General features: G+C 32.0%; 1 protein-coding gene across 3 annotated transcripts; it reads left to right on the top strand.

The window, feature by feature from the left end:
- LOC130451617 (pregnancy zone protein-like) lies at positions 1 to 24,864 on the top strand. Of its 3 annotated transcripts, XM_056790754.1 has the most exons (26): positions 1 to 124; positions 182 to 360; positions 1,768 to 2,015; positions 4,071 to 4,187; positions 5,859 to 6,092; positions 6,312 to 6,507; positions 7,540 to 7,769; positions 8,860 to 9,057; positions 9,242 to 9,511; positions 10,710 to 10,944; positions 12,325 to 12,413; positions 12,469 to 12,526; positions 12,794 to 12,820; positions 12,873 to 12,975; positions 14,556 to 14,778; positions 15,023 to 15,234; positions 15,294 to 15,376; positions 16,869 to 16,987; positions 17,039 to 17,189; positions 17,417 to 17,649; positions 18,518 to 18,785; positions 21,567 to 21,724; positions 21,852 to 22,064; positions 22,184 to 22,421; positions 23,468 to 23,701; positions 24,729 to 24,864. In XM_056790754.1, the coding sequence occupies exons 1-26, from the start codon at positions 57 to 59 to the stop codon at positions 24,806 to 24,808; spliced, it is 4,464 nt and encodes a 1,487-aa protein (XP_056646732.1). In that variant the 5' UTR covers positions 1 to 56; the 3' UTR covers positions 24,809 to 24,864. The 3 variants fall into 3 exon arrangements, with proteins under 3 accessions (XP_056646732.1, XP_056646733.1, XP_056646734.1); XM_056790755.1 differs by lacking the exon at positions 4,071 to 4,187; XM_056790756.1 differs by lacking the exons at positions 23,468 to 23,701; positions 24,729 to 24,864 and having other exon boundaries at positions 22,234 to 22,396.

The raw sequence follows: 24,864 nt of genomic DNA, 5'->3' as shown, positions 1-24,864 counted from the left end.
TGTTTGTACTGTATTATGCAGATAACACCTATCGAATTCGATATGTAAAATCTATCATGGCTAAATTAGACTTTTTTGTGATTATTTTGATTCATTGTTTACAGAGTGTAACCTTGAACTACACGTAAGAGTGTCAATTTTATCCCTAATTGTTTTTATTTATCCTCTGGTGTTGTTTTAGTGAGAATCAATACCTGTCAAATAATGGTGGCTTCCTGTTTTCGATGCCGCGTGTTTTGGTTTCTGGACAAAACCACACTGTTTGTATTTCACTGCATGATATATTGGTTCCTGCTAGATGCAATATTGAAATTAAACAAAGGGATAGGCATTTTCCGGTGACGAGAACAATAGAATTAGGTAATTAAATAATAATTAATGAAAATTATAGGGATTGATCCGATATAAATGAAAACTAACTAAAGAGGAATATCACGAGATTAACAACATGATTATCTTGTAGTACGTTGTAAACATCAGACGAGCATTGTAAATTAACTACCATAAAATAATTATAAATTCGCTAAATATAAATATATTTAGTTCTTATAAGAATTTAACCAAATTAAAAAAAATTAAATTCTCTACAAGTGTGATACATATGCTTAGCAAAAATCTTAGAAATAATTGGATAGATGTTTACTTTGCTGAAATATCTTATACTCTCTTCAATATTGTGTTCTGTCATCAGTTTGTTAGCCGTTCCAACAATCCAACAATAAAATTTCACAAAATCTTTTGGCGATGTAGATAACTGTATACCTACTACCTATTTTGGAAGTTTATAATCTATTGTGACAAAAACTCTAGATTTGCTCTAATCATATTAGAATTGGAATACAACTCAAGGTCTAGCGTCAATCAATGCTCAATTTCAACATTTTAAAACACCAGCAATATTCAAGAATGGAGATAGAAGAAGATGTGAAAATTATATCACTTCTAGATATGATATACAAAGTTTTGTATTTTGTTTAGTGGGAGAATACCAAAGAGGTTATAAGGAAGGAAGGGGAGGAACGGATCAGATATTTACCGATAGTTGGTAGAAATTGAGTGCGAAATCTAAGCCTATGTTTATATATTTTGACCAAGTTTATGACGAAACATGACGAAATAGGTATGTATATTGCCTGGAACTTACTAGAAATCTCGGAAAAACTTGTAAAGTTAATAAAGAAGGCTTTAGACCCATATTAGACAACTCACACAATAGAGTAATAAGCGACGGAAATGTATCAGAGAAATTCAGTGTTCAAAAAGGAGATTCAATGTGGCCAATCCAAATGCTAAAATAAATTATACCAAATAGGGAGATAATCAGAACAAATAACGAAATGAAAGAGCATTTTGGAAACTCCTAGGCTACAAGACATTATAAACTAAGAATAAACCAAGAGAATATATGGTTCTAACCCAAAATGTGTTAGATAAAAAAATAAATGAAAATTCGAACGGGAGTGGACAGAGAATATGAAGTAGAAAAAATTCGACCACTTTAATTGGTTAGTTAGAAAAGTTTTAACTATCAGATCGGTTGTGAACGAATTCAACTTTACCACTGCACACTCTGTACATTCATCGTTATGTTCTCTGTCGTTTAGGAGCAAGAAATCAACAGCTTTTAATTTTATCTTTATAATATAAACATATTGGTCTTAAACACATTTTTTCGAATGTTTTTAAGAATTCAAATTAAATACTCTATGATACTATATTTATATCCATCATTACTAATTTTTATGTATTGTTATGATTTATTCACAGACAACACCTGCTTTGAATTATTTATTCCCAAACTTCATCATCAAGAACCTTACTTAATTGGAGTAAATATACAGATTCAAAGTAATGATTACGTTTACTCTGCCCGGAATTTAGATCCCATACTGGTTTATCCAAACAAATGGGTTAAAACTTTTATAGATACCGATAGAAGTTTCTATAAGCCTGGTGACAAAATTAAGTTTAGGATTTTAGTGGTTGACGAAAAGCTGCTACCTGTGAATGTTAAGGTGGGTATATTTATCCGTGTGATAATTCTGTTTCAAGATTTTCTGATTAAGTTTGAGTAATAATATTAGTGTGTTAATATCAACTGGTTATCCAATAAGGAACAATTCAAATATCACCTTGGAATGCGGCCGTGCAATACTCAATCGACGCCACAGGAACACAGTAATTTCGATCTGCTCAAACAGCAGAGCTGCCATACAAGCTATAACGGCTGAAAAGGTATCCTCTAGCTAGTGTTGGAGTGTAAGAGAGTCCTTCAAAATCTGGTGAGTAATGGCTGCAAAATCCAGCTCGTTTGGGTGCCTAGTCACTCGGGCAACAAAGGCAACGACGAAGCGGACTCACTCACCTAACCCATCCTTGGTGTGGCCAAAAGCGCTGTCATCACGTCTCCCAACAGCCTTCTCGCAAGGCGGGCTCGGCAGAGAGGGATGGAGACGCCTGGCATGACACAAGCGAAGGCCCATATAGATGGATCCCGTTCGTCTCTCCAAACAACTGCTTCAGCTAAATAGGCCAGAAATCAGACTAGTATCCAAGCTTCTATCCGAACACTGCCATCTAATACGTCACCTTCACACCATGGGCTCCACGGATGATCCGGAGTACCGTTGGTGCATAGAATCTGAATACCACGTTACCTGTGAGTACCCTGCACTCACACGAGTGCGGCTTAAACACCTGGGCAAACCCCACAACCTGCCTAACGATAAGCCAAAGCGCCTGATCGGCTTCTCAAAGGACATCGAACTTTGGTAATATCAAGTGGGGCACGACGGGTCTATCTGAAGGCCTATGTGCTCAACGGCTTCACGGTAGCTTACAACTATGAACTATAACTATCACCTTGGAGCTTTATTTTAACCTAGTTCAACGCATTGTTGCATATTATGTTAAACTTTATCAAAATTTCAAAATATGGAACTATCGATTCATGATGTTTCCATAGGGAGAAAGACAAAAAATATTTTTCACATTAGACCCTACATGCATAGAACGTTATATTGAACAATACGATCAAAGTTTTGGAAGATATAATCAATAATAAATAGGTTATTATTGACGGAAAAGTGCTTTAACAGAAGTTGACAACACTTTCACTAAAGTGATTATATATTGTTAGTTTCCGCCATGCTTATGATGTCTGTCATATGTCAAAACTTTATATAAATCTATACAGATTTTAATACTCATAAACAGAGAATTCTTTGCGCTATTGGGTGAATATGGAGAAAAAACATTTCAAGTGTTTCTTATGACATTTTTTACGTCGAGAAACAATTGAAGAAACCGAGGAAAAGATTCGTTAATATTATCCTGAACGTGGTTCATATCATGTAATTTTTTGTAAATGATTTTCTACTTTTACATACTAACACTGATTATGCTGAACATCCGAAATTGTTACTTACTGTAACTACTGTAGAAATGGTTAATAAAATCCTTATTTTTGTACTTAGTGATCGTCGAACAAAAGTACGTGAAATAGCTGAAAAGTAAATATTTCAACCTAACGGATGTACAATATTTCTCTTGAAAGATTACATACAAGAAAGCTATCTGCAAAGTCGATGTCGCGATTGCTTCATGCTAATTAGGATCCAAGTGAAATGTTTATCGATATGTCACAGTAGATGAAACTTGTGTTCACCATTTTACCCCTGCGACAAAGATGCAAACGAAACAACAGCTAATAAGGTCATGGTCACAGTATTTTGGGGCTCCAAAGTTATAAGCTTTATTGATTATTTAGAAAAAGGGAATTGATACGGGAATGATAATTGACCAACATTAGTCTTATTTACTGACAAAACAAATTTTTCTATGATGAAAACATGCCTGCCCATTTGTCTGCTATTATTACACTAAAATTAGACGAACTGCATTATAATTTATTGCCCCATCCGCCATAATCAGCTGCTCTGGCTCCCTCTGATTACTTGTATTCCCAAATAAGAGTTAGAAGAAGATTATGTTGAAATATGAAATATGTTTTCACAATAAAGACACTTTTTATTCAAAAAGTCATCATCCTCGTATATTAAATGTTTTAGATTCCAAAAATTTCTATCAACAATCCCTTAGAAGTAACAGTAGCAGTATGGGAAGATGTAAATTTGGAAAATGGTTTAGTCAGTTTAGAATACGAACTGGTTCAAGAATCTCTAGTGGTATGCTAATTTATAACAATAATTAAATTAGATTAGAAACTCCATAAAATATTAACTGAATTTGAAAATATGATGAAAAAGAGTTTGATTGGATATTTTATCGGATTCTCTTTTATTTTTTAAATGCGTAATTAATTGAATAACATAATTCCATAATTTGAAACTTAATCGCAATCTAATAGAGTAGAATTATGATTAATGATTAACTAGGCAAGAAGTATTGTCTTTTGGTCATAGTATTTAGACCCTCAGATCACACAATAACAAAAATGATTATTTTATCACTAGGATTGCATACAGAATGCTCCTACTTTTAAAACCGACAATAATTTGGAAATTTATCTCAACGAACAAAAAATGGGGTATTAGAAAAATTACCCTTATGCAACAGAACATTTTGTCCACTTGAAAACTTAAACTTCAAGAGAGAATATACCAATTAATTAGGAAAATATGGTTAGAGGAAAGGTTGAATGGGAAATAGAACAAATTATCACTATACACAAGAAAGGTGATCAACCCCTGTGCAGTAACTATAGGAGGATCACTCTATTGAACGTTCCATAAAAGATTCTATCCACAGCAATCCAAAAACGACTAGCTAGTAGCACTCAGGAAATAGTGGGACAATATTAATGCGGCTTCACATGGAGTAGGTCAACAACGAACACAGTACATACAATAAAACAAATAATGGAAAAAGTACATGACCATCAACTATATATAGAGATGCTCTTAATCGATTTTCAACAGGCCTTTGACTCAAAAAGAAACAATTTATTGACGGCGCTAAAAGGTATAGATGTAAAACTACGGAAATTAATCAAGATGATCGTGAGCGAAAAAAGGATATGATTAGTTTGTGGTTAACAATGGAGTAAGACAAGGCGACTTGCTATCGGTAATACTATTCAAATTAATCTTATGATACATAATGAGGAAAGTTCTTAAAGGAAATTTAAGGTCAAGTAGTGGACAAATAATCGCTCACGCTGATGATTAGTACTTGTAACCATAAGAAGATGAAGATAATGTTGAACGAGAAGGGGGAAAGATGGCGAGTATGTATTTATGAAAGTACATCGGCGTTATGATCATTAAAAGAAGAGGCAGGAGTACTACTCACAAACTACTCTCAAATCGAACAAAGATCAATACAAATAAAACGATGATTAGACCAGTAATGATGTACGCAGCTGTACACTAACAAGAAACGTTGAAGAAAAATTGAGTAGAATGGAAAGAAAGATAATCAGAACAATAATGGGATTAGTGAAAGTTAATGAAGGGGAATATAGGATAAGAACGAACCGAGAAATAACTCAACAGCAAGTTAAGTGGTTGGGGCACCATTTGATATGATGGAATGGGATTTCGATGGTAGAAAAAGACGCCACAAACCTAAGACAAAATGGTTAAAAGATGTGGAGTAGGAGTTATAAACTGGCAGGAAAAGACTAAAAATAGGAAATTGTGACGGGAAATAGACGAAAAGGTGTAGACATGAACTATGGGGACTGATCTATTCCAACAAGAGGATCTAGGGAGCAAATTATGGAGCGGCCCTATTAGGGAAGTTGAGCCATTATTATTATTATACCTTGAAAACTTTCCATTTTAATTGATTAGATATCGAATGTTTTATTAAGGAAATATTTTTTCGATTTTTAGGGTAAATGGAAAATTGAGTGTATGGGAGAGTCTGTTCACTTTGAGGTTTCTAAATACGTATTACCAAGATTCCAAGTTCAACTAATGTATCCGAAGAGAATTTATTACAAAGTAGACTCTTTTCCAATCCTTGTTTGTGCACAATACGCACACAGACGTCAAGTGAAAGGATTAGCTTTCATTAAAGTTACAAATGCATATAATAATATGAAGCCAATTAATAGATTGAAAGGGGTATGTATTAATAAATTCTTAAAATAAAGGAATAAACTGATTTTACTCACACGTCTTATTATACACATGATTCTGTATATATAAGATTCAAGTATTTGGCACAGATTCATCATGTTGTTATTGAAATTGGAGTGAATTATCAAGTTTAAAATATGCATCATCACATTTGGTTTTGACAAATAATAATAACGTTCAATGTAGTTAAAATGCATTTTGTAGATGGAAAATGGCTGTGGGGAATTCATTATTTCTGCAGAAGATATACAACTAGTAAACACAACTACTAAAGTTATATCAGAAACAAAAATGTCTCTACATATTTCGGCCACTGTAACTGAGAAAGGTACAAATAAAATTGAGATCGAATTCGGAAAAATTGCAATCGATTATCAGCCATTTAAAATGAAATTTTCAGGTAATAATGCAATGAAAATTTTTTGCTTGGACGAGTATTATCGTAATAAAATTAAGTGACATTTTTTGACGTAAGATTCCATTTTTCTAGCACGTCAACCTCCAAAACTGGAACTATTTTATCATCCAATTCGAGAATGGGCACATTATCAAATTACATTACACTGCAAATTTTGTTATTTTCTGGACACCCCTCATAGAACTTTGTAGTTTTGATATTTTTAGATTATTTGAGCAAAAGCGTTTTGAGAATCGCCCGACCAATCTCTGCGATGTTTAGAGGAATATCACATAACATGGGTGGGAATCATTTTTGAGAAATTATATCGCTGGCCATTCAGCTTATTATCAAAAAAATATTACCCACTATTTCTGGCCACACATGAATACAAAATCGATGTTGATCCTTTGACTTATACCGTGAGGATTTTCATCTGCCCGTAAATGTAAATTATGGGAATGAATAAAACCGTCTAGTGTGAAATCAGCAGTTTAAGTACTTACAACAGTAATTACAATTTATGATCATTTTCTTCCTAATGTCTTTTTATGGCGAACGCTTTCCTTGGCGTGTACAACGATCTAAAAATCTACATATCTCCTAAACCATAAATTTTCTCAAGTTAAACAAAAAGTACTTTTTTGTTAAAAAATAGATTGAAAATTTATTTTCATTATCTATAGATTGTACTTGTAAAAGTCGCCGCTGGTTTTCACATAGTAAAGGAGAATTATTTATTTCGTCAAACACACTACAAGACATATGTAATCATCCATTGAAAATTCTCTCATTTCTCAACTTTGAAAGCTTATAACTCAGATAATACGTAATATAGTCGTATGAGAAAATTGTTCTAGGTTACAGCATTATTTTTACGTCATCTACACTCACTCACGAATTTTTTGCATCTAGTCCCTATTTTTCCAAAAAAAAGTACATAAGTGCTGTTTGGTATATTTGTACTAAAATAATATATTACTTATTGTTTTACCTCAATTATATGTTACTATATTTCGCCTTTTTATTGAACAGGTGAATCTATGTTTCAACCTGGCTTACCTTACCTAGGAAAACTAATATTAACTGACGTAAGCAGGAATCTGTCTCAAGAAGTTGTTGAGATATGCTACAATATTGCAATTAAGAAAAGTTGGAATTACATCAACAACGAACAATGTTCTAACTTTACTCTTAATGGAGATAACGAATTGAATTTTCAAGTTCTGCCGATGACAAGGAACGTTATTCACATCAGCTTTTATGTAAGTAACTTTTATGAAATCCGATTTTACAAGTGTATAATATAATGCAGGATGAGGAAACTTTAGTGTGATTCGAGTAGAATAGAATATTATAACCTCTAAATCCTCAAAGAAACCCTTATCGTAGGTTCAAATTTGTGTTTGTCGATAAATCAAACATCTTTAAATTTGAGACATGCTCCATTTTATGGGGTTTTTTAAATCTTAGGCCGGTATTTGAACTATGGGAAAAAATTTCACGCCAAATTTTGTTATCAACCTTCACAATAGTCTCCATTCAAATTTATACAACAAATCCTTTGTAATTGTCTGGAGTATATCAGGTTATTAGCTTTTTTGACCTTCTTTACACGCCATCATGATGTTTTTTGGATTTGTGACTTAGACTTTATTTTGCCAAAAGCGCGCGCACCAGAACGTTTCAATAGAATAGCCGAGTCACTGCTAAGTCGCCAGGAATATTTTCACGACAAACGATGCCGTGGATATAAAAAAAACAATTAACCTTCAGCATCGACTTAAATACCTTCACTTTTACTGGACGTTCCTCGCCTATGTCTATCCACTGCTGACTTTGTTTACGGGTTACAGATCGCTTTTCACCTTAGTTTTCATGTGTGAAAACTTTTGGCATTATCTTTGCGCAAATCTTTCGCATCTCAAATTCGCGAAGAATTCCCAAGGACTATTGCCAGATTTCAATAAAAATTGATTCACGTCACATTGTTTGTAACGTTTAGTCCCTCAGTTTCTTTAGAAAAATATCCACAAACACAAAAAAACAAGCTACGGACTTCAGGCTTAAAATAAAACTGAAAAGTCTCTGTCCTAGACAAACGTTGACAAAGAGGCACAGTGTTGCCAGTTTCTGAGGTGTGACTGAAAGTTCATTGCCATAGTTCATGATAAAAAACAATTTTAATGGAAATAAATACTTTTCTTTAAATAAATGCCACGAAATTTCCAACATATCAATTTTATTATAATTTCATATTTTTCAGTTATTATTATTATTAATCTCCTGATCTGTAATCTTAGATTATTAATAGCTAACTTGTCCTTAATACAATTTTAATTTTCAATTTCACAGGCGAAATCTATTTCCCACCCCAATATTGAAGTCAGTTTTTCAGCTATTCGATTATTCTCTCCCAGTAATAGTTATATGCAGCTACATCAAAATATCCAACAATCAACAAAAAACGAATGCAGAGAAATTCAAGAATTTAAAGTTTGGTTTACAGCTGATTATCTGACAGACAACGATCAAGTTACATTTTATTATGTGGTAAGCTAATTTTGTATGTTAACAATTTTAAATCAATATGTTTAGAGTAAAGTATTTAGATTCCTTAGTGAAGTAGAACAGAATTTGAAACTGCATTTAATCATCTGTGATGATGAGCGAAACATAACTCAATCTTTTGTGGCCATGTTTAATATCAAGGGGTTCATATTATTATTTATTTTAGGTGAAAAGTGGATCTCACATTTACCACCAAAACAAAATAGCACATAAAGTCAAAAGAATACTGCCGCGGTATTTTGACGAATTCCAAAATATCGTAGGAGGCAAACATAAATATTCCAAACTTAGTACATATGTGGATAGTTTCGTCATAAAGTTCGAACTCAACAAAAGAATAATATATGCTTATCAGCTATTAGTATACTATATTAATAGTAATGGTGAAGCAATTGCAGCAAGTAAAACAGTTAATGTAGAACCATGTTTAATGAAGGTATTACAAATTTATTCATCTTCATCAACGTTTTTGGTGCCCATTTTTCCAAATTTGGGTATTCTTTATCATTATAAATTGAGGAACTATTGAAACCACACTTTATACTGTCGTTAAAGAAATTATACAAGTAATTTATTATCCTTAAGCCGCGTGCCTGCCTACATCAACATATTATTATAGTTTTACTATTAAATATAAAGTTAAGTTACACTTTCACACGTATTTCTCCAAGTTTAAAACAAAATCCATTTGCTCGCTAGGTATCTTAAGGGGAAAATAAAAGACTGTTTGTCTTCGTTCATTGGGAACATAAAAGTTCTCTACTCTATTTTTAATAAAATTTCTATAATAATTCATTACTACTTCACGAGGTATATGCACTAAGTAAGCTGATACCATGCTTTAGAAATTTGGTGGCACTTGCTATAGCGTGGCAAAAGTTTCTGTATATCTTCTACATGAAGGAGTTACCGCCTGTGTTATCAACCATGTGGTAACATGTTCTCGTCATCATCGTCGAAGTGCTGAACACCAATGAAAGATTTTAGGTGTAAGAAGAAATGGAAGTCGCCAAGATCGAGCCAGCACCTCATCAAAGACGTTCCACCCAATTTCCTGTACGAGCTTTTTGCCACAACACCTTTTGACAGAAATCCTCGCGTCTTGTTCTATATTTCGCGGCGCAATTTCTTAATAGCCTCGCAGTAAACGTGTTTTTTGGCCTCGTGGTAAGAAATCAACCAGCAAAATGCCTTTTCTGTCACAAAAAACGGTACACATAAGTTTTCGTAGTGAAAGTAGAAAGAAAATCATCACCTTCTTCATTGTAACATGTCAAAAAGTGAAGTGCACTGTACACCAGTTGTTTTTGTGTTGTTCAGTAAGAATTTTGGGTAGCTGAAGTTTTCGAAATTTTAATTTTAAGTAACAATAGTATAAATTAATGATCGTGAGATTTGTCGAAAGTCCATAGCAAAAGCAATAATTGCAAACTTGTGGTTTTACCTAAGCCACTAGTCAATTGCGTAAACCGATTCATCAGTAACCAAAGACGAGCGTCCATATCGTTCTTCATCGTGCACTTGGAACTGCGATCGCAGCACTGCCGCTGATAGAAATAGAAAGAAAATATGTTGTGGATATACCTCGTATTATTAAATGATAAATATACTTTAGTCGATTTAGTTATTTTCAGGTTTCGGCTAATTGGAATCAAGAACAAATGGTACCGGGTGCCACTGCGCAATTAAATATAAAAACTACATCTCAATCGCTATGTTCAGTATCGGCTATAGATAAATCAACCACTTTTTTTGGTTTAAATTATCAAAGACCCAAACTAACTTCGATTCTAAAGACATTTTATCCAGATGAAAGAGGATTTTTGAACACTACCAGAAAAATATGTGTTGTTAGAGAACGACATAAGAGTAAGTGCAGTTCATTTCAACTTTGTGTTTTTGCTTCCAATATATCTATAAGATTTCGTCTACTGTAAGACTACAATCGATTTAAAGAAGCCAAAGTAATCATAATAATTATTAAACGTTTTTAATATAAAATATTAAGGTGAACAATAACTTACTTATAGTAAAATATACAAAAAATTTTTTTTATTAAGTTGTTATATATGCACAGGTATACATTTCTAAAATATTTTGAGGTATACAGGGTTTTCAGCCTAAGTATGAAAACATCTATTACTACCAACCACTTGATTGGTGAATTTTTCCTAATAAAACTTGGTTTTTATCTATTTTTTGAGGTCGGAATGATAAATACTGCTTTATCAGAGCAAATATAGCTACTTCATGCTTGCTGATCACCTTCAAGGATGTATGCACTTTTAAGATGATTTTATATGAACCCTTTTGTTATTCCTCAACATACTTTATAATTTCCAATGGATGACCTACATAGTTGACGCCTTATACTGCCCCGATTTCATTATCCTCACATGGCTTTTACAACTATCTTGTCGGATAAAACTGAACGATGCAGTAGTAACATGGCACCTATAGGCACACAGAATTATTATCCCATATAAGAATGTAATATTTGAAAGGTCTTTTTTTCCATTTCATCGACTTCATAGGTAAAATTGCTTGAAAATAAGTTTGGAGACTAAATAACAAGCTCCCAAACATTCGCATCCATACTTGGAAATAATTTAAGGATACGATTTGCTAGAACTAGTTTCTCATCTTTCCCAACCAAACAGAAACATCTTACAGTTCAAATTAATTTTAAAAGTAATAAATATCCTGTCGTTTACCCATATCCTTATTTCAATACATTTTCCTACATCTTTAAATATTCACTATGCATCTATAATAATATAAAATATAATTTTATCGAAAAAAAATTAACTCAATCTTATTCAAACCTTGAAACGGTTTGCCGATAAAGGCCATGTTTAATGACGCGGTTTAGAGAGCCTATTTTGGAATTAAAAATTACATTTAACTGTGAATTGTATTGAAAGAATATCAAATCCCCTTTGGACCATATTTTGAAGATACTAAATTTGTTTCTTTATATATAACCAACATATGAAAATAATCGAATTAGCAATTGGACTATAAGCTTAAATAATCGTATTTGAAATGAATTTATAAACTGGAACTTGAGGTTAACTATCTTCAAGTTAACTTTTGCAACTGTAACAACGGAAATACTAGTATGGAAACGAAATTTGATTCAGCATCTACTTCATGTACTTTGCAAATTATAATGTTCAATCAAAATACTTCATTCAGCCATATATGTAAATAATGCTTACTTTTCTACTAATTTTATCATTTTTCTAGGTTCACAGATTATGAAAAATTCCCCTAGAAGAATAGCTCGACACGTTTATTTCTTCTCCGAAGATTATGACGCTTTTGACATCTTCAACGTAAGATTTTTTCGCCTTGCTAATAATTAAAAATGATGTTATGCTTACGTTTTAGAACTTTGGAAGCTTAGTTATCACCAATTTAAAGTTAGTCACCAAATCATGTTATCAAGGTAAGTTTATTATCATGTTTCATTAAAACTATCTAAGAAATAATAATTTTCGTGTTCTCAAAATTATATAAATATATATGTGCTACAAATATATGCACCTCTTCAGTATTTTCGAAATTTGTTATTATTAAGGTAAAAAAATACTTGAAATTGTCTACCGCTCTTCCTAAAGAGAGAATTTTTTGTGATATTTTCATTTAAATAAGCTTCAAATGAATAATCACGAATCTTGAGTTTGTTGTTTTATTATTATTATATCATTTTTAGGTCCACTTTTAACGAATGCAAAAGGAGGTATGTGCAATGTCATAAAAAAACTTTAAGATTTTTGCATTGAAATTTTTAGTTCAGTTTCTAACACAACAATATGAAGACGAAAATGAACAACAAGTGACATCAATCAGATCTGTGTTTCCGGAAACGTGGTTATGGGAATTAGTACCATTAAAGTACGTTGTTAAGTGTATTTAGTATTTTAAAATTTTTAAGTTACCAGTAAACTGGAATGGAATCATCAAAATATTCACATTTAAATTGAGTGAGAAAAATTTTTCACTACTTAAATGATTTTAAGAATAAATCATCTGCCAAAAATGCACAAATACGAAGAAACTGACTAAAGGCATCCAACATTATTTAAAAAAAAATCAGTCAGTTTTGTGTAGATAATATATAACTGTAAATATTAAAATATTTATGGTTATGTGACGAAAATAATGTGTCAGGTAATTAATAGTAAAAGTGGGAAGGAAAAAAAGGATATATGAATGTCTTATTATGGATTTCGTAATCGTAGGAACTGTCATTTTAATACTTTAATTTGACGTTTGCACTTTTTTGACTATTTTATTGGAAACAAAAGAAGTATTAGACTACAATTTTTGGCAGTAATTGTCTGAGCTCAACATGTAATAAATGCCCTGCTACTAATAATACTATTTTAACACACTTTTATTAGTTTCCCCTGTATGTTCTATACCGACTACCAATTCGAACATAAAACAAGTTTCTTGCATTTACCGTTTTTATAACAAAGATATGATCACATCATAAATATAACTTAGCAGGCCCTCAATGGTTTTTGAAGTCAGAAGAATATCAGTTGTTGCTTTCCATTTGAACTATTTGAGCACCCGATCAAGCACCACATGCGTGCCCAATTCTTCAAATACATGTTCCAAATTGTCTTTTTGAGATCTGTGTGTGACAAACACAGTTGCGTTTCCTCTTTGCCCTTCAAACTCACAGAAGTCGGTACCAATTGATTCTTCGTGTACAAAGTGCTCAATAAATTGAAAAACATTTAGATAGTTTATAGGTGTGCACGAGTATAACTAAAAGTAATTCTTGGCATAAGAATAAAATTACCGAGGAGAAAATTAATATCACTATTATAAAAACATGCGATCACATTTTTAGACTAACCCTGTGTTTCGGATTGAAACCAGTAAAAAATTATAACGACTGACATAGAGTCCCAAATATCGATATCACCTTATTGAACAAGTTAAGTAAATGGGGAAATAGGGAATAAAAGAAAGGGAAGATCTAGATATTATCGGTAACGGAAAAATAATTCGGAAGACCCGGAATAGCAATCGAACCAAAATGTATTGGCTACACGGTAGAAGCTCTACCACTTAGGCTTTCCTAGAGGCACGTACCGTATTTGTATTTCAGTCACCCAAATAAAAGAACCATCAAGAAACACTACCGTTCATCTTACCGTCGAGGGCCTTTTTGAGCTTGTTAAGAAAATAGGGAAAGAAAGGAATAATGGGTAGTCCTACTCAGTGAATAATATTTAGTAATCGAAAAAATCATGTGGACAGTCCTCATACAGAATGTCAAACTTAGATCTATTGGTTACAAAGCGCAAAGTTAGTTTTAAATATATAATAGTAACATTAATTCTCTCATCGATAATTTTATTCTTTTCCCTTGAAATATTTTTTATTTTGATTATTGCTTAAAGCGTGCTGTTTATTTATTTTTTTTTTAACTATAGTTTATTTATTATCTTTTTCAGTGGAGCAGTTCAGCTTAGACGACATCTACCACATTCAATAACATCGTACTTAACAAATGTTCTGTGTGTTTCTGAAACTGAAGGAGTCGGATTGAGTGATGAAATGGAAATAACTATTTTCCAGAGTGTTTTTGTGGAAGTACTAACTCCTTACAGTGTAAAGCGCGGCGAAACGTTTTATGTTTACATACACGTTTCCAATTACAAAAAGCATTCTTTACCGGTAAGTTGAAATCAAAAAAATTCTTTGTACCTCCATTCGTTTATGAGGCTATTAGTTGAAAATTTAATGCAGATATTTCAATAACTTCAAACATTAAGACTTTTAATATCAGTTAAGATATAATTTTCAACAGATAAGTAATGTTTTCAACAAAAATTGATAATTTGTGGCCCCTCTGAAAACCTATATTTATCTAGAAGCAAATTTATTACGGGAGTAAACTTAAAATGATTTTTATTTATAGATTCGTCTGAATTTTTTAATTTCCGCTGGTTTAGAACTTCGAGATAAGGAAACGAAGTTGAGTACCTCATATTGTATATCTGGAAACGATACCTATTCTTATAAAGTGAAACTTAAGGCGGTTAATTTAGGTGCCGAAAACATCAGCGTTTTAGTAGAAACCGACAATCAATATCCATTTTTGTGTGGACCAGATACTGTTGTATTCAAAAGGTAGAAACATTTTGAACATAATTTGCAACTGATACTTATCATAGTATTTTTTATTTTAGAGATTCAGAAGTTAAAACAATTATAGTCGAAGCTGAAGGATTCCGGATGAAGAAAACGAAATCTGCTCTTTTGTGCGCTTCTGGTAAATGAAATTTTCTGTTTGTTAACTTTTTTTCAATACCATACTTGAGAAAAAATAAGGAAATTTGGCACTGCCGGAATTTATTAAGTTAGTTTTCCACCCATCATAATTTTTATTCCGAGCAATCAATTCCTTTGTGCGAAATTTCATCACAATCATCATTTACAATCTGATTTTGTTCAAAACTTGTTTGATTTTCTGGCATTACAATATTTACATTCCTCCAAATATTTACCTCAAATTTCACCCTGTATATTTTCTAAATATATGAAATTGTGGTAACAAAATTTAGATACTATATGATTTGTCTATTGAATGAATTCGACAAATTTGTTTACAAAAATAATTATTTTGCTGTTTGTGTGTTTCTAAGACATAACTACAAAAAAGGATTTACGGCAGTAAATTTGAAGGAGTGCTCACACTGCGAATTTTCTTGACGTTTTAGGAGATAAATAAACATGAAAGCAAATAAACTAAGACAATGACATCGAAATTCGGTACATCTTTGTCATTATGACAATTATGACGATTATTATCATTATGACGATATGTGGCAGCCTTTGGAATTTGGTGTGAATTTATCATCTAGATTGCTAGTTCCTGAATGTTCAAATGAACCGTCGAAATCACTGCGAACTACCAAATTATGATATTTTAACGAACACGTCATCTAGTTCTTTTCGAAGATGAAGAATAGGACAATTTGGACTAATATTAAACTGAAATGTAATTGGCGAATTAGGAACCCGATATGTTCGTTTTTGATTGTAAAATAGTGGATCATGTGAAAGGATAAATTTTTTCACATTTTCACATCGAGATCCAGTTACAATCCTATTTCCTTTGTAATCAACACTTGCGTCGATTTCATGGTTTGGCATGATTTCAAATTCATCTTCTTTGCACCATGTTTCGGCTATCAATCAACATTGAAATAAGTAGGATCATACGTATGTAGAAAAGTGATTCAGAGCTGCAGAATATCATTGTGATCATCTATCATCTGATTGACCTACTACTTGACTGCTGATCCCAAATAAAATTGAAGAGAAAAACTTTTTTAAAAACAAGCTTTCATTATTTGTTAATAAAATGGACTAAAAAGTTAAAAATCAATTAACTCTAATAAGAAATAAAACACTTTGTACGTTCATAATAATATATTTTTAACACTAAAACTTCACACCTTAATTGTTAAATAAAAGCATGTTACATTGTGTAGCAAGAGGAAAAAGTAGGTGCTAAATGTTCTTGATTATACCATCAAAATGTTACAGGCTTTTATGTATTATAGCAGGTATATAAAAAGGGTCTCGTCTAATCGAAAAGACAAATCTTCAAGCTAAAGCCTAGGGATTAATAAATCGTAACATGTGATTTAATTTCTTTTGTAATTACTAAATAATAAATTAATGCATTTGGAAGATGGGGTATTGCAGTGGCATGATCTATTTATTGAACTAAGGAACTGAGCTAAATATAATTTTAGATTCTTCTTTTATCAACAATAATGTATCTTGGTACATAACAGTACCTTCTTCAATGATTCCTGATACTTTCAAGTCCCACATAAGCCTTAACGGCGACGTATTAGGCAAAACCATTGACGTAAGTATAATTATTTTTCACTTCGAGGGTAATAATTTTTTATGTTTACAGAATTTGGAAAATTTATTGGATATGCCGACCGGATGTGGTGAACAAATAATTTCAACTATGGCACCCAATTTGTACGTTTTGCGGTATTTGAATTCAACGGGTTCCTTAAAAAAAGCGATGAAACAAAAGATTTTAAGAAACTTAAAAATAGGTTTGTGTTTGTTGTTTTATTAAGAGAAATTTCGGTTTCCACAAATAAAATCAATTACTAGCTAACATATTATAATCAAATCCACTATTTGAGATCTTATTTCAAAGATAATATTTGTAATTATTAGTAGAATATAATAATTTTATATTGATTGATTTAAAGATATTCAGTACATTCTATCACATTGATTGAATAATTCTTATCAAATAAATCGTTGTTTTTAATAGGATATCAAAGAATTTTAAACTACGTTCACGAAGATGGTTCTTTTTCTGCATTTGGATATCATGATCCCATGGGCTCTATGTTTTTAACTACCTTTGTAGTTAAAATTTTATCTCAAGCCAAACAACATATTTACATAGATCAGCACGTTATAAATAAGGCGGTTGACTGGATATTTGATAAACAACTTGAAAATGGTTGTTTTAGTACGATGCAGCATGTTTTCCAAGACATGGTAAGTTTTCTTACGTAAGTATGAGATATAGATATTTTAGTTCATGTCTGAAGTCGTAGCATGATTGGTTTGTATTTTATCTAAGTAAACTGCTTTATTAGTATCGTCAAAATGAGTGATTCACATTACAGGCAACGTATCGTAATTTAATTTGTAGCAAATTCTAGCGAACAGCCTTTGGAAATCCTTTGCAAATTGCAGTTGGTTTATGAAGTTAAGGATATATCAAAAACCGATAGTTTTAATGTGGGAAACGATTCAAATAGGGGCATGAATCAGTAGAAAACGATCCGCTAGTACCGACGAATAAATTGTACATAAGATATTAAAAATGTGCTAAAAGTTCTCTCTAACTGAAAATGAGACCTGGATATTTGAGTCCCGTAAACTCGTAAACAAAGTCAGTGGTAGGTGAAAATGTTATGAGGAAGGTTTAACATAAGCGAAGATGTCTATGTCGCGACTGAAGACAATGTTTTTTTCGATATCATCGTGACTATGTTCCTGCTGGTCGAACAATGACTGTACAGTTCTATATCACCAACCGCGATAACACACCACCATATTCAGCCATTCCAAAGACGTCATATCCTTTGTATAGTCACAATACTGTCGTATGCAGTTCAATTTTTTACTTCAGAAGATTAAGTTGTACGCATGCTGACGTAAAAGAGGTCTAAGAAACTTTAGCCATGATTCTAAGCTGATTAACTTCAGATGATTACCAAGGATTCTCGGAATCGTGGAAACAACGTTTTAGGTTTAGCTTTAGGGATACCAAAAGATATTAATACATAGTTGTCGTATCCATAAATCTCGTGGAGTATTCATACAACAATAACACTCTCAAAATATTTACTACTTCTAGGGTGGTGCAAGCAAGGAAAATAGCACAGCAAGCTTAACGTCTTACGTCATTCTCAGCTTAACAGAAGTGAACATTTACATACCAGAAAATGTTAAAGTGAATTCTATGTTTTGCATTCGCAGTCAAGTAAATCCAGATAAATATAGTCTAGCGCTTAATTGCTACGCAATGTTTCGATTAAATTGGAACAGTGAGGCGAATAAATTGCTAAAAAAACTTTTGGCGGTATCGGAACAGCAACAAAATATGTTGTGGTGGAGCAATAAAGGTAACTATGAACAAAATTAATAAAGCAAAAAAAAATTTCATTAAAAAACACATCAAACACTACATTTCACGAGAGTCGGTGACTGTTTCATGTGAATAATTAGTCAAGCGAGAACACTAGTGTGCTAAAATGAATGCAGTAACTGGTACTTCGCGTTTTATACTGGAATTCAGCAAAAATTGAACGGGCTGATTAAAGAAATGAATAATCAAAGAGTTATTGTTTTATGTTTTTCACGAAGACTTGAAATAACATATTTTTATTCAAAATTTGAGGTCTTCATCATCCTAGTTGAAGAATATATACTGACTTTGATATTTATAGTTAGTTAATATCGTAAAGATCAATATTTATAAATGATTTATTATTAACAGTTGTTCACCGATCAAACATATTCCCTGAAAGTTAATTTGAAAGTAGAAAATATTATAAGATATGATGTAATTGTAATTTGGAACAAATCTCTCGTTTTCGTCTAAATGCGAAAAAAAAACATTCTTTGCAATTGCCTTTAAAAGAGCAGCCTTGGTCTTGTAATCTTAAGGTACAACTTTTTTCACATAACTCGTAGCTAACTGTTGGGTTGGGCTGTTGGGTAAGAGCTGAAATCTTCTAAAGCTTGTTCTCGTTCGACGGATGTTGTACACATAACTGAACTATGCTATCGTTGAGAATTTTCTAAATGTTATGAGCTTGAACATATGCATCGCATTCATGAAGAGCTTGTTCTTCGTCGATATTTGTTGTCATTTTTTATTTTTGCCATGTTTAATCACTAAAGATTCACGTATATTTTGAACGTTTTGATAGTATTATGGATTTATTTTTTCACATAAGGAAAAGCCTTTATTTGTCAATGTCAATTTAAATAAAAATAACAACTGTAGATCACGGTAACGAACACTAATCGATTTTTTACTTCGATCATCTTATATATTAAAAAAATTGATAATTTCCATTCCGAGTCCGTTAAGGAGTTCTACCCAACCGATTTGCTTAATTTTTTTTTCAATGGAAGGTATTGATGCACAGATCAGCCATCAACCATCGGATTTCATCTAATTTTCACCATTCTCAAGTTATACTCAAATGCGATTTCCCCCTGTATATTACTTACGAGAGTTTTTCACATACACACGTTCTATCCTCAATATCTCAGGTTCTATTCAAGAAAGAGACTTCGTTTTGGTTTAAGAACACTCGCTGAAACACCTTCTTTCTTTTGAGTTTTTGAACATTTAAATCTGTTGAGTTGGAGAGGAGCTAGGCGCGGACATTCAATGTGGAGTTATGGATTTTTGTAGATTTATGGTAATTTTTCTTCATTCAAAGAAAGAAAGAAAAATATGTTCACCGAAATTGTGAAAATCGAAAAATTGGAGTATCGAGCCATCATCAAGTACCTGTAATTAAAGGGGTTAAGAGGAGAGCAGATTTACGAAGATATGTTTAATACTCTTGGTGATCAATGTTTATCAGACCGTCGAATTGAGCTAAAACGGATATCTGAAGCACTGAATATTTCATACAAACGCGTTCATCATATAGTTCACGTCAATTTGGATATGAGAAAAATTGCTGCAAAATGGATCCCCAAATGTTTGAATGATTGATATAGAATAATCATGATTGATTTTCTGGATAAGGGTAGAACAACAACTGGAGATTACTATTCGACATTACTGACCACTCTATGGGAAAAAAGTAAAGAGAAAAGATGCGGAAAGCTATCCAAAGATGTTTTGTTTTTGCAGGACAACGCCCCCGCACACAAATCTCATGTTGCCATGCAAAAAATTCGTGATTTAGGGTTTGAATTACTAGAACACCCCCCTTATTCACAAGATTTGGCTCCGCCCGACTATCATCTCTTTCCTCAACTGAAACAAAGTTTCTTCCAACGAGGAGGTAATAAAAGCTATGGAGATCTAGTTTGCAGAGCAAGAAGAAACATTTTTTTTGAAAGGTCTAGAGACGTTGAGATGTTGAGTAATAAAATATTTTTTTCATTGAAATTTTGTTTGGTTCTATAGTAGGCTAAGAATTTTTCAATACATCCTCGTAAACTATAAGAAGTGATAGTTTTGAAGTTATCATTGTTTATATTTATATTTATATAAAACTAATTTCAAAATATTACAACAAATCATGATAATCGATATTTTTCAAAAACTCAAATTAGTCGAATAAGATTTTCCATCTCGTTTTTAATAAGTCAACAAATATTCTGCATTTTAAAAACATTTTTTTGGAGACATTTAACTGGATTATACAGAATTCGTGTTTTACCAATGATTGAATGTGGAGATACAATAAGTACACAACCGGAAGTTAATAGTGATTTTCAGAGGTTGAGACATATTAAAAATGCTAGAACATCGATGGGATGAACTTCAATGAATCTATATTATAAAAAAAAATGATATCTTCGCTAATTTTTTATTATAAGTAAGGAATGAGGGGTGGAGCAAAGGGACCAGCACTCGTTAAATCGTTAGATCAAATTATTGTTGAAGTAAAAGTTATTTAATATTATTCATTAAATATTATATCAATAGCAATAACATTAAGTAGTAGTAAACAGGATCTTATCATGAAGATATGAAATATTTTCAAAATTTCTCCTCGCAATTTCTATCAGTAACTCAATTTCTTTTTTCCTATGATCAATCTCCATATCTACGTTTCAATTTTCTGCTTTTATTTACAAATAATTCAATATAATAGGAAAAATAGTGTTCCCTAAACTCTATAATAATATTGTGGAATATTTGTTACTAGGAATCAACACCACGTTAGCCTCAGATATTGAAACTACGAGTTATGCTCTGATGTCCTTATTGCGTCAGAATACTTCAGAACATTGGGCACATGCATTGGCAACAGTACGATGGCTAAGCGCAAAGTTTGGATCAAGAGGTAGCTTTGTATCTACACAGGTAATTCTAATTATAACACTGTTTGATGTCTCAGAAGAAGCTATTCTCGAACTTCATTTAGAATCAAACTTGAAATGCATTACCTCGACAATTTTTCTGAAAATTAATTTTTGTTTTATGTTTAAAGGATACAGTAGTAGCATTAGACGCATTATCGAGATATTTACATTCAATTGAAACTCAAAACTTGAACTTATTAATACAAATAAAAACACCGGAGGGTAAACAAAATTTGACCCTTACTAGCACAGACAGTTTAAAGTCTAGAAAGGTACCTTTGAATGAAAAAAATGGAACTGTTTCTGTGAGAATAGATGGAAGTGGATGTCTATTGGTACAGGTATACCTAACTATTCTGTAAAATGTTATTGATTAAATATCTTCAATTCAATTATCTAATAAATAATTCGATTTTATTATTATATTATTCTCTCTCTAGTGTTGTGATTAACTTTTTAGATAATACAAACATTTAATTTCAAAATAATTCCTAGAAACGAAGCTTTCAGATTTGCTATGGAGGTGTCTCCAGTATCTACAATAAGTAAATGTGCAATTACAAGCTTATCACCTTGTTTAGCATATACTGCCCCAGATGGACCATCTAACATGGCAGTGATGGAAATATCATTACCAACTGGATACCAGGCAGATAGATCATCACTGTATAGATTACTTGATTCCAACAATACATCACGTAAGATCTAGTCTATAATTTACACTCAAAATGAAAATAATTTGTATGAATTGTGTCATCATATTAGAATATATTTCTATATTTACTTATAGTGAGACACAAAAACACTCATTATCCCAAAATCAAAGCTCCCAGAATCTGAGCTCTCAAAACTTCAAATTAAGTCTTATCTATCAAATTCTGGAATTCAATATAATATTCTTCAAAAAATTTCTATTAACCAAGCATCTAAAATTTCCCATTCACTCACAACTTCCAAATAAAATATGTTTATGTTTATGAACTCAATATTAAAACTAATTCGAAATATGTGAGTATATTAGTCAAGTAGTGAGTATTTTAGTAACTAAATTTATTTGATAACATCATTTTAACCAAGTAATTCACTAAGAGATTGAGCTGAGTCAATCCATTTTGTTGTATCTTTTTCGCTCCCATCACGCTTCACTACATCGTCATTTATCAACAATTGCGAAAAGGCTTTTTATTCGCTCCTCATCTGTATTATAGTTTAGGCAAAAATGTCATTCCGAAGGAACGGAAATGGAACTATAAAATTTCTATCAAAATATTTAGAATATGCTATTTCCCTAAGAAGGGAGTTATTCCTAGTTCTTAATCCATTCTAGTGAGCATAGTTTTTTTTTCTCGCCCTAATTTCTTCCTCCAGTTCTATTCAAATAGCTTCATTATACGCTCTATTAGCTTGTTTGAATTGTTGCGTTGTTTATTCGAACTTTTTGGTTTGAACGAACGATAAATTATAGTTAAAATAAAAGTTTTTTAATATTTGCCAATGTAGGTCAATGTCAATTGAGATTAAAATATAGAAATTATTATTATCCAGTCTCTATACTTCTTTAACCGATTAATTATACTTCCTTGTATTTAAGAAAATATTGAGTTTTTGTTTATGAACATAATGAAATGAAATATCATCTATTAGGATCCGCATTGTATGTTTTAATGTTAAATACGAAATACCGTACTTGTTACCTTATTTTAGTGCTAATTTAACGTACAAACATTACGATCTCATTGTTTAGGAATAGAAATGTTTGAAGAAAAAGAAGACAAAGTTAACCTGTACTTCACAAAGTTGGACAAACATATGGTTTGTTTCACTTTCAATATAAATGAAAACTTTTTAGTGGAAGAAAGAAAGAATGCCCTCATTAAAATATATGATTACTATAATCCCGAGAATAAAGTGCAACAATTTTACAATATAAGTGAAGAATGTAAATATTCTGAAGATACAGAGTTACCTGAAGTTATCGGTAGGTATACTCACGTATTGTAATACTTCTAATCGTTTTAAGAGATTTTACCTAATTTTTTTCGACTAAATATCATTATTTCTATTGACTGATTGATATATCCAACTGAACGTCCTGCGCCCATTTTAAAAATCACATTAGAAAATTTGATTTATGAACATAGTTTCGACCGGTCTCGTATAATTATTTCTAGAATTTCTAGAATAGTTTTCGTCCTCCGATTTACCATAGTATGGTTCTGATAGTAATATGCAAAATATACATACAGACTAGTAGAATATAGGAGAAGGGCAATAGCCAAAGTAGAGTTTCCTTTCCTCTTATGCATCTTGGACATTGAGTATCTTGCATAATACCCATCGTCTTGTAAGTGCTTTATCATCCACCAGTAATCAACCTGATGCCTTATCAGATTTATTTCGTATTGGATAAAACTTGAATGTCCCTCTGTATAGGGGTTTGGTGTGTCGCTTGCTGGTGGTATCAGGTATCTGTTCAGAAAGACTTTTTATGAAACGATCAGGACAGCACTTTTCCCTAACCTATCGTGCCTTTCATTTCCCCTGGGACTAGAATGTCCAAAGAGCCACAGAAATTTCACATAGTTGTTTGTTTGCAGCTTTGAAGCCGCTCCATACAGTTTTATATTACCTTAGAGGTGTTAACCACCGAGTATCCTCTGTGCTTGACTGTTGTCATAGTAGACCTGTGCTTTTGGTCGATTAAGTATCCAACGCAGGCTCAGATTGCATATATACTCGTAGATTTAAGGGGCCGAGCTTTAGAGTTTCCTCCGTTCTCGGCTCGCTACTACCGCTTCTGTTTCCAAGTGTGTCTTTGACCCATCTGTATACTAATCGGCTCCTTTTATATCTCATTTGTGAATATTCTATTGTAGCACCTTTTTTATCCCATATCAAATGACTTAATATATCCAGTGATACAAAGAAATCTCATTTGTTCTAATAAACTATAATTTTTTTATTTTTTTCAAAATCTGCATTTGTATATTTATGTTTTGTTGCAGAAACTGATAATTTTAGGAAACCCGTTTCAGAAGAAAAAATGATTTCTAAAGATATTACTACAATTGATAAGCCTCAATAATATTTATTTTATAATGTAGCTTAAGTTATCTCAAATATACTTATACTGATAAAAAA

The sequence above is a fragment of the Diorhabda sublineata genome, chromosome X (assembly GCF_026230105.1).
Source record: "Diorhabda sublineata isolate icDioSubl1.1 chromosome X, icDioSubl1.1, whole genome shotgun sequence".
Taxonomy (NCBI): domain Eukaryota; kingdom Metazoa; phylum Arthropoda; class Insecta; order Coleoptera; family Chrysomelidae; genus Diorhabda; species Diorhabda sublineata.
This window is presented reverse-complemented; position numbering and strand designations above follow the sequence as displayed.